Source organism: Ursus americanus, chromosome 6 (assembly GCF_024610735.1).
Source record: "Ursus americanus isolate L20-20 chromosome 6, mUrsAme1.1.p, whole genome shotgun sequence".
Lineage (NCBI taxonomy): Eukaryota > Metazoa > Chordata > Mammalia > Carnivora > Ursidae > Ursus > Ursus americanus.
The window spans coordinates 28432026-28443433 of NC_142132.1; the positions used below are offsets into that span (position 1 = coordinate 28432026).

Consider the following 11408-nt stretch of genomic DNA (forward strand, 5'->3'; position numbering starts at 1 on the left):
GCCCCTTCCAGCTCAGATTCTATTGTTACTTCTTATTTCTTTTGCCAGGCTGAGAAAAAAAATTATTTCAGAACAATATTACAACAATCATAATAAAAATGTCTAAAGAAAGAAATATAAATCGGCAGTTCGACGCCTTGTATACTTAATTATTTCTACTTTTTCTTGTTTGTTTTTTTTCTGCCTCCCTGTACATGGTGGGCTACGCTTTGTTTACTGTTTGCTCTAATTGCTGTTTAGAAGGTAAACATTCTAAATTCTACTAATTATTATTTAGCAATGTTTAACATGTTTTTAAACATATTACATCTAATTATATCAGTGAAAGAGAACTTTGAGTGGAAATAATTTTTTATTTTCTTTTACGAAAGACAAAAAAAATGTTAGCACTAACACTTTGGCAGCTTTTTATAGAAGTAAGCAATGGGATGATTATTCTTCCTGCTAAAATATCACACCAGAATTTGGAGTGATAAAGCAAAACACTGACTTTTCAACCAGATTATCCCTCAGTGAAAATGTTACACTGTGGGTCTGTGCCAGGGGCACTTATTGGCTAGCTGGATGGCTTTTATTAATGCAACAGATCACAGGCAGTAGAACCAAAGACTGAAGATATACCTTTTCAGCTCTACAGTGTCTGTCTTGTTCACCACTGTATTCCCAGGGCCTAGTACAGTGCCTGGTCTAAAGCAGGAGTTCAGTATTTACTGAATAAATGAATGAATCAATCAATGAAGGAGCAAAGACTAAGTATGAAAACTGCAATAAGCTATTTTACAGCCATTCTAGTATACAGATAGAATAACCCAACATTATGTGCATTATGAGGTCTTTTGTTTAGGAAGATGGTATTACTAACCCGACAAAGCAAAGTTGTTTAACTGTTAAATATTAGAGCCATAGCACCCAGAGGCCATTGACTTCAGAACAAAGTTTTATTCCTTCTCCCTGTTCTCTGCATATGGTTGGTTTTCTCCTAAAAACAATCCAATAAACAGAGTAAACTGTAGAAATTAAGTTCAACAAATCTTTAGGGCTCCATTTTATAAACTAGTCTTCCCAAACTGTGGGACTCACCCCCAAGGAGACTACAGTGAAAATATCATCATATAAAAAAAAATCACTCTTGGGATTAAAATGGGATATTTTATTAGTGGAAGAAGGAAAGACCATGGGTTTTTCTCTTTATTTTCTTTTTAAGAATTTGATTTAGGTTGTTACTATGGGTGCTATATTTTTTAATATGACAAAATATTAGGAGTTACAGTTTCAGGACAGTGGGGTGATTACCTTTAGGTGATTTCCATGCTTTGTCTACTGTTCTATATTTTTCAGTTTTCTATAATGAATATGTAGTATAGAAACCTACAAACTTCAGGAAAAATTTAATAAAAGCCAAAAAACAAAAACAAAACAAAACCCAAAACCTAACCATAGTCACTCTCTTCTCCATGTTCTCATTGCATTTTTATATTTCTATTGTATCACTTTTGTTTTAATGATTTATATACAGGTCTGTCTTATCCACATGCTACATGCTGAAACATGACTTGTGAATTGTAACGTTGTTGAATTCAGGGGGAAAGGTGAGTCCAGTCCACCTCCTAGCTTTTCAAAGGGGAACACTCTTCTCCTATGAGGCTGTAGGCTCTTTGGGAGCAAGGACTGTATCTCATACATCCAACTCTTAGCACAGTGCTTTCAACACAACAAGGGATAAATAATTGTTACCATAAACAGATGTACCTAAAAAAGTGGAGAAACCATAGATGCAACACTTTTCTTTTAACACTTAAAATTTGCCTTTGTCCTGCACGGTCCACAGTTATTAGCTGGAGGTCATGAATGATTCATTTACTAGAGATCTGTGCAGATCCTTTCTGTTAAAAGTTTAACTCCTTCAGTTATTCATTTAGTCATTCAGCAAACACTTACTGAACACTTAGCACGTGCCCTATCCGTTGTTAGGTGCTATAGCTACAAAGACAGGTAAGATAGTCTTGGCTCATTATGTGGGTGAGCAGCACTAATAAGCAAAAACCAATCATGCAACCTGTTAATTCAATAAGATAGGGGACAATTAAGTTAGCTCAAACTGGGCTTTACAGGAGAAGCTTCCCAGAGGAGTTGGCTCCAGTGCTGAGTGTTAGAGGAGGAGCTGGAGTAGGGATTAATCAGGCAATGCATATTCCTGACAAACAGTACAGCACGAGGAAAGGGACAAAGGCAAGCAATAACAGTGTGGCCATGAAATTGTTGCCTGAGCATGGAGCTGTGGTTAGGGAGCAGTGACGGATGAGCCTGGAGGGGAAGGCAGGGAGCGTGTCAGGAGAGCACAGCTTAGACTTTATCCTGCAGGCAGTGGGGGGAGTGCCGAAGGGTTTTAAGCAGGGGATGACGTCACCAGAGATTATTTTAGTGGCAATGGAGAGGACAGATTTGAGGGAGACAAAAATTGGAAGAAGCGAAATTCCTTAAGAAGCATGTGCACCAAAGAGTAATAGGTTTGTGTTTATATTTAAGAATCTTAACGAACATTTATTTAGCATTTATAATGACAATTACTAAATAAGCACTATAATGCAATAGTATCTTATTATTTCAACCAACCCCATGAGTAAATACCATTATTATCCTCATTTTATAGCTAACAAAACAGACGGTTAAGTAACTGTCCCAAGGCCAGGATGCAGTTCGGGCAGTCTGGCAGCAAAGTTTATGCTTTTAATCGCTATCTCATTGTTTAATTTTAGTCTCTCCCATTGGAATGAAAGCTCTACACAGACAGGGACTATTGTATGTTCTCCACCGAGCCTAAACAACAGGTACATAGTAACGATTTCTTGAATAAACTCAATGCCTCACCTAAGTGAAAGAATTAGTGGACTATATCATATATAGATACAAGAAATATTTTAGAGGCAATTTTGCAAATTTTTGGCAGCCTTTGGTGATTGTTATGGACTGAATGTCTCTCTCCCCCCACCCAAATTCATATGCTGAAGCACTAACCGCCCCCCAGTGGGGCCTCTGAGGAAATAATTTAAGTTAGGTAAGATCATAAGGGTAGGGCCCTAAACCAACAGGATTGGTATCTTTATAAGAGGAAGAGAGACCAGAGCTCGCTCTTTCTGTATACATGTGCCGAGGAAAGGCCATGTGAAGATGTAGTGAGAAGCCAGGAAGAGAGCTCTCACCAGAAACTCAATCAGCGGAACCTTGATCTTGGACTTCTGGCCTCTAGAGCTGTGAGAAAATAAACGTCTGTTGTTTAAGCTGGCCAGCCCATGGTATTTTGTTATGGCCGCCCAAGCAGACTAAGACAGTGGTTAGCAGGATGAAGGCGAGCTTTCTCGCCTGGGAGACTGGAAGGGCAGTGGTGCCACTGACTGGGGTAGACAATCTGGGAAGAGGAGAGGTTGGTTATAGTCAACGGAACGACACTAATCTCCTATACTTTGGGTTCACCTCACTCAAACATAAAAAATACAGTAGAAACTAGCTACTTAAAAACCATTCATTCAATAAATGTCTATTCATCTCCTTGCCATGGTGGCCGATGCAAGGACTGTGCTTGTCCTGAGAATACAAAGTAGATAAGATTCATTGTCTGCCCTTAAGGAGCTCACAGTCCAATGGGGGAGAAATACTGTTCCTTTTAGTAAAGCTAGCTTGCTAGCTAGAAAGAACTTTTTCCTTATCCCCATTTCTAAAGACCTGGAGCTCGTAAGAAGGAAGGACGTAAAATCCCATATGGATAAGACCTTTGGAGTCACATGACCTGGATTTGAATCTGGGTCTTGGAATACTAGCTTAGTGATGGTCTTAGATAGGCCAAGTAACCTTTCTGAGTCTTGGGGTCCTCACCTGTAACTGCAGAGTTGTTCTATGGATCAGATAAGAGAAGATAGGTAGAAATGTTTTGTAAAACACAATATACATGTTAGCAATCACTGTAATTATCAAAGCTCCATTTCTAACTTATGAAAACTAGAGGTAAATCAGTCAGAGGCAGCAAATCAGAGATGAAAGGCTGGTTTTGAACCCTGTGGACAGGAGTTCTACAGTGGAGGATGGAATCAGATTGGTGTGGTGGAAAAAGGACAGGCTTTGGGGTCCTGCAGATCTAGTTCAAGTCACAACTCAGTTATCAAGTGTGGAGAGTTTAGTCAAGTAATGGATCTGAGCTTTAGTTTCTTCTTTTAGTACAAAATGGAATTGATAATGCCCACCCAAGAGGGTTATTCTGAGTGTGTACAGGGCTTGGCAGGGTGCCTATCAGAGCTGTCGCTCAGTTGATGGTAATTGTTGTTCCTATTTATCATTTTCCCCCCCTACCCCCTAAGGGGTTTGCTTAGTTATGTTACTTGAGATGCAAAGTGAGGGAAACAGGGGGGCTTTTATGACTTACTTTAAAAGTTATTCTTAAAGGTCAAGAAAAGTAGCTCAATTCAGCTTTCCTTTCTTAACCTATGGTGCAAACACAACATGTATAGAAAATGACCACTGTGATATATGGCATGAATCCAGAGAACACTCAACTTGATACTTATTCCTTATATTTTTTCTAGGTAAATCTACCAACCACTATTAATAAGGGTTCTCTGAAGGCAATGCTTCTCAGACTTTAATGTACACATGAGTCACCTGGGGGCTTATTAAAATGCAGATTTTCATTCAGTGGATTTAAAATGAGGTAGTAGAACATTCTGCATTTCTAACAAGTTCCCAGGTGAAGGCCATGTTGCTGGTTTCTGGAGCACACCTTGAAGAAGGAGCAAGGCTCTGAAGGGATGTGGAAATCTCTTCGTTGGCATGTGTGCACTGTAATTCCCAGCTTCTCCTTAGCGATCTACCTAATTACAAACTGACTACTGACAGAACAACTGACAAGCCTTTTTCAGACCAGACTTAGAAATTCTGCAGCAGGACTCATTTCAGATCAGTACTGACTTTTTTGAGCAGCCTACTATGTGCAAGGCACTGTGCAAGGAGCTAGGGATGCAAAGGTTAGTGAGACACAATTCCTGCTTCTGAAGACTGTCCTTATTCTGACATGTACACCTTTGAAGACTGTTAACTTTCTAAGAGCTTTGTTATTATCTCCCTTATTGCCTACTCCACAGATAATAAATAGTAGATGAATGAATGAATGAAATGAATGAATGAGTTTACAGGAGTTTCATGAAAAATGTCCTCCAGTAGGACATGACAATGAGACACTATCTTAACTGCACTCTGTCTTAACTATCATGTTTAAGGGACAGTTACATTAGAATCAGGCTGATAGTGTGGGCCTTAATCCAACCTGACTGGTGTCTTTATAAGAAGAAATTATTAGAACCACAGAGATTCCAGGAATGAGCTCACACACACTGAAGGATGACCATGGAAGAACACAGAGAGAAGGCAGCCATCTGCAAGGCAAAAAGAGAGTCCTCAGAAGAAACCAAACCTGCCAACACCTTGATCTTGGACTTCAAGATTCCAGAACCATGAGGAAATAAACTGTTGTTTAAGTCACTCAGTTTGTAGTATTTGTTATGGCAGTCCTTGCAAACTAATATAGAGATTTTCAGTTTTTATGCCCAGATCCAAGACTCCCTTCTGTAGAAGCCTTACAAAATGTAAGAATAATTCTAAGAGTGGATGGATGAACCTAAGGGTACAGTGGGGATGAGTCATGCAAGGACTTGGGGGAGACAGATGGAAGAGGGTGAAACAGTAGCCCAGATTGGGCTAAAACAGCTGTAATATATACACATTTCCCACCCCTGCTCATGATACCAACACGAAGTCTACAGCTGGGACTGAAAACAGGTTTCCAACTCCCCCCCCCCCTTTTCAGGCTACACTTTGATAAAACACAATTGTATTTGTCTAAAAAAATGATTGCAGGAGGAAGACCCAAGATTTCTTTGTATGAAAGTCCTAAAGAGCACCGTGATGATAGAGTAATGAGATTGAATTTTTGATAAACAAAAAGATGCATCAAGATATGCCAAATGAGATTCCTGCTAGCCACAGGGAATCTATATTTGAAGCTTGATTCTAAAGTCAGGGGGTTGATTTTTTTGTTTTGTTTTTACTAAACATGCTAACTCACATGTACAGATGAATGCCTCCTTCAAAATCGTCACTCTAGAAGGTTCTACACTTATTCTAACCATGTCACTGTTCTCAACTCATTCCTGGAATTGTTTTCAGGGTCTGTGAGGTAGTCTTCTGCACTCAATGGTGACTCTTGAAGGTAGATTTGATTTTCAAAAACAATCAAGTGTCCTCTGGTTAACTAGGAGAACTGGTCAAACTGTGTAATCCCAAGAAGATTGACCCTGAAGAATCCAGGCTGATTTTTCAAGTGAATTGTACTCAACTCCAGAAGACAGTTTCTAAAGGCAAACCCCAGACAGTAGTAAACATGCTATAGACATGACAGGTGTAGAGTGGTGAGTGCTCTGAAGGAAACTCCATTCATTTGTATATGCAAATTTTCTAGTGGTTCCCTTTACCAGAATATTTCTTCACCTCCAGATCCACCCTCCCTCACCGGACCCGGGTTCCCAGAAGTACAAAGACCTCACTGCCTTAGTCAGCTTTTGATCTGGGTCAATTTTTAATCCAACCTGGGTACTGAGAAAGTTAAATAAGGGAAAAGAACCACTAAGGTGTCTGGGGCTTATTACTCTGTGTGATTCAAAGGACAGAAAGAGGACCCAGAGAGAAGTTCCTGAGACATAACTTTCTGCTCCGTGTAAGAAAGACATTCTCAGCAGCTGGAGCTGTCCAACAATGGAGTTAGTTTGCCGGGGAGATACGAGTTTCCAGCCCCCGGAAGAGTTTAAAAGGAAGGCTGCTTGTTATGGGAGGTCATAGAGGACCCTCCCGTATTGGGTGGGGAGCTACCCAATGACCTCCAAGGACTATCCCCAGAGTCCAACCTGCACAATAATACCTGGCAATAGTTAGACCCTGAAAAATACTGGAAGGGGATGAATGAGGAATATGGCGCATCTTGTGAGCCAAGTAAAAGGTTATAGGCTCGGGCTCAGTCTGCGGCAAGGAAGGTAGAGAAAAGTGAAACGAAAATAGCCACCAAGAGGTGGGGCCTTCCTTGAGTTTTTGCCATCATAGAAGAGTGGCTTTGCACACCTGAAACTTCACATGTTTATGAAAGGATAATACTTTCGAACGGGGAAGTAGCTGAGAGAGGAGACAGACCACTGCTCACCCTTCTTAAACTCCTCCAGCACCGTATCCAGCCGAGTATCATTGAAGACGCAGTGCAGAGGCCGGTTGTAGAAGCGAGTGACTGTGAGCAGCGGCGTGCAGTCATCGGGGTCCACGAAGGCCAAGTCCTTGACAAACAGAATGTCCACAATGTTGTGCCGCTGATCGCCCTCGTACACCGGGATACGAGTGTAGCCACTGCGCAGAATCTCAGAGACGGTGGCGAAGTCGAGCACCGCGTCGGAGCGCAGCATGAAGCAGTCCCCGAGGGGGGTCAGCACCTCCTCCACCACTTTGGTGCGCAGCTCTAAGGCTCCCTGGATGATGTTGAGCTCCTCCTTCACCAGGTCGCTGTAGGGGTCCGCGGCCCGTAGTGTCTCCAGCAGCTTCTCCCGCGTGTAGAAGGTGCTGATCTCCTGACGCAGCGCCCAGTCCAGCAGGCGGCCCAGCGGGTAGCACACGGGGAAGGCAGCCGCCATCAGGAGTCGGGTCAGGCACACGCTGTGCGAGGCGATGGCCAGCCCGTGCCGCGAACACACCGAGTAGGGGCAGATTTCGGCGCCCAGAAACACGGCGCCGGTGCACACGAGCGCCGGCAGCCACGGGAAGTGAATCCCTGCTTCGCTGTAATCTTCTCCAGTGCCTCCGACGCCCGGCGGCAGCGAGGCGTACAGCCAGCCGGCCAGGGCCGCGTTGGCTCCGGCTTGGCCCAGGAGCAGGGTGCAGAGCAGATGGGTCCCCCTGCCGCGCACGGCCTGCACGCGGCGCGCCTGCTCCTGCTCTGCGGCCGAGCCGCTGTTCCGCAGCACCCGTAACTCCACCGGGTCCAGCGAGAGCAGGCTCAGGCGCAGGCCGCTGAATAGGGCAGACAGAGCAAGCAGCAGGAGCGCCCCGAGCGCCCGAAGCCACGCGGGGGGAAGCAGGTCCCCGCCGGGACCGTACAGCCGCGGGCGGACGCGCAGCAGAAAGCCGCCGGCGGCGCCGTGGTGATGCCAGGCGCGCCCGTCCCAGGCGCACAGGGAGAAGAGCTTCCCGCCACCGCCCGCGCCGCCCCTCTCTGCCTCGCCCTTGCGCAGCTCCCGCACCCGCACCTGGACTAAAGCCGAACCTGCCACGCCTCCGGGGCGCAGGGGCCCCAGGACCTCCACGTCTGACGCCCAGTCGCTCTGCTCGCGGCAGCGCTGCGGCCCCGGGGGGCGCGTGGGGACAGCGCTGGGCGCCACGCCGCTCGCTCCTGGGGGCTCCTCGATGAACACGAGCCGCGGAGCCCAGTCGCCGGTGCTGTTCTCTCCTGGGGAAAGGGTGGGTGCGGGCACGGGCGCTGCGGGCGTCGCGGGCCCGGGCTGGAAATAGACGCGCAGGAGGAAACTGGTGCCTTCCGCCGCGCGCAGGGTGCCCCCTTCCAGGGACACGCGGCCTCCAGCGGTGTCCTCGGGCCGCAGGCCCAGCAGCCAAGCGGCGGCGGCCGGGGGCTGAGGGGACAGGGAGAAGAAGAGCAGGAGCACAGCGCCTCGGCTGCAGCAGTCACGGAGCCTGACACCCACTGCTGTTGCCGCAGCCGCCATCCTGCACCCGGCGCGGCTGCACGTGATACTGCAGAGAACAGAGCGAGATCTGAAGGGAGGAGGAGCCGGAGCCTGGAACCCGGCCGCGGGCAGGTCACCACGTGCTCGCCCCCTGCGAGCGTGGGCTGGAGGCGAAGGGGGTTTAGACCCTGCCCCCGCCCGGGGTCCCCACAGGAGGCCGGGGGTGGCAACGCATCACTGCACCATGCGTAACCCCCGAAACACTTCGGTATATCTGAGCGGCAGCCTAAGGAAAGCTTGGCTTTGGAGCTCGGCCTCCTGCTCCAGCAGGAGGGCGCCCCTCCTCGAACTCCTACTCGGCAGTAAATTCCCTGTCGGCACCACAGCTTTCCCATTGGCCAGGGATATTTCCCAGCGTTTTGCCTCTCCTCCTGCCTCTTGCCTTCCCCCTTCTGGTCAAAAGATATTCCGGAGACAGTGTTGAGTCAGTAAAAACTTTGCACTTGGTCTCAACTCTGGTTGACCTTTTACATTTTAAAAATTTAGGAATTACTTAAGTTCAACTCCTTGTTAAGATCCAAATGTCCGTGAAAAAGAAACTGTTGAAATAAATTGTGACTCTACTATGTGATGGAATACTATGCAGCAGGAAAAAAGAATGACCTGGATCCATGTGTTTGTGATCTGGAAATATCTCCAAAGCAGTAATTGAAAAATAGGGAGGGGCGCCTGGGTGGCTCAGTCGGTTAAGCGTGGGAGCCTTGAGTTCCACTGAAGTCATGATCTCAGGGTCCTGAGATCTGAGATGGGCACTGTGCTCAGCAGAGAGTCTGCCTGAGATTCTCTCCGTGTCCCTCTGTCCCTACCCCTACTCATGCGTGCCTGCCCCCCCCGCAAATAAATAAATCTTAAAAAAGAAAAATATCGAGATGCAGAACAATATGTGTAATATGCTAGTTTGTATTAAAAGTTAAATGTAGGGACGCCTGGTGGCTCAGTCAGTTGAGCGTCTTCCTTCGGCTCAGGTTATGATCCCAGGGTCCTGGAATCCAGTGCCCATCGGGCTCCTTGCTCAGCAGGGAGCCTGTTTCTCCCTCTGCCTGCCCCTCCCCCTGCTTGTGCATGCTCTCTCTCTCTCTGACAAATAAGTAAATAAAATGTTTTTTAAAAAGTTATGTAGATGTGCATATATACACATATAAAAGATGAATATGCAGAAGATACACAAGAAATTTCTAAGTGTTCACCTCTGGGGAGCAGGACTAGATTGGAAGTTTGGTTGAGAGCTACTTAAAAATATATATAAACAGGAGGTCAAAGAAAATACAGAGATCCTCCTACTCGTCACCCAGTTTTCCCCAGGGGTTGCATCTTAACTATAGTATAATACCAAAAGCAGGAAATCGCCATGGGTGTAGTATGTATGTATAGTTCTATCTCATTTTATAACATGGGTAGATTTACATAACCATCACTGCAATCAAAATGCAGAATTTTTCTATCACCATAAAGCTCTGGGAGAGAGACCTTTTTTTTTTTTAATGAATTCTTTGTATTGTTTGAATTTACCATGGGCCTGTTACTTTATTTTTACTTCTATAAATTAATTTTTTAAATGTATATAGTAAAATTAACTTTCTCACGTGCAGTTCTGTGAGTTTTGACAAATGCATGTTCATGTATCACAATCAAGAATAGTGCCATCACCCTCCAATATTCACTCTGAGTCTCTCTTTGGGGAACCCCTCCCCCAACCCCAGCCTCTGACAACCACTGCTTTGTTTTCCCCTATAGTTTCCTTTTCCAGAATGTCATATAAGGGAAATAATACAATTAAAGCCTTCTGGATCTGGCTCCTCTTATTTAGTATTACACATTTGAGAGTCATCCTTGTTGTTGTGTTTAATCAATAGTTCATTCCTTTTTATGGCTGGGTAGAATTCTATGACATGGATGCACCAAAGTTTATTTATCCATTTACAAGTTAAAGAATATTTGACTTATTTCCAGTTTTTGGCAATTATGAATAAAGCAGCTGTTAATGTTTGTGTGCAGGTTTTTGTGTGAGCATGTGTTTTCAGTTTCCTTGGGCAAATTGACTATAGGTCTGTACTACTTCTTAAAATGTAAAAGTAACAATAATTTGACATGCTACCTTTGGCTCCTTTGACTAACTTAAAAAAAAAATCATTGCTGTGTGTGAAATCTTATTTTCCATAGAATTTGTAAGACCCCCAAAGATACTGATTGAGAAAGCCTTGCGAAGAATATAGCTCAGTACAAATGGTTCCAGCTAAAAGCGACCTTGTTTTCATTACAAACTCTTATCATCCAGAATGGATGTCCAGTTTGGGACTGGACAGGCCTTAGTGGAATGTGACAACTCTGGTCACATTCCTATATAGACTGCCTTTCATAGGCAACGTGAAATAGAATGCAGGGATTGTGAAACAAACCTACCATTGCCTTAAAATTCTCTAGAGCCTGTCTACGACAAGCTGCCTTTTGTGTGGGCAGCTTGAGAGAGAGAAGGAAGATTTGATATCAAGAGGGAACATTGAAGCATGTAGGGAAAGTATGGAGGATAGGGAGAGGAGGGGTCAAGCACGTGATCATTTGTCTTAGGAATTGGCAAAAACTGCTCTCACT

General features: G+C 44.9%; 1 protein-coding gene across 1 annotated transcript in view; it reads right to left on the reverse strand.

Annotated features, from left to right (window-relative positions):
• CNNM1 (cyclin and CBS domain divalent metal cation transport mediator 1) overlaps window positions 1-8836 on the reverse strand; it is a 57479-nt gene extending 48643 nt beyond the window's left edge. The window contains exon 1 of the mRNA XM_045784485.2: window positions 7235-8836. Coding sequence (XP_045640441.2) covers window positions 7235-8798 — 1564 coding nt within the window. The 5' untranslated portion in view covers window positions 8799-8836. The remainder of the gene's footprint in view (window positions 1-7234) is intronic.
• Window positions 8837-11408: the final 2572 nt, after the last annotated feature.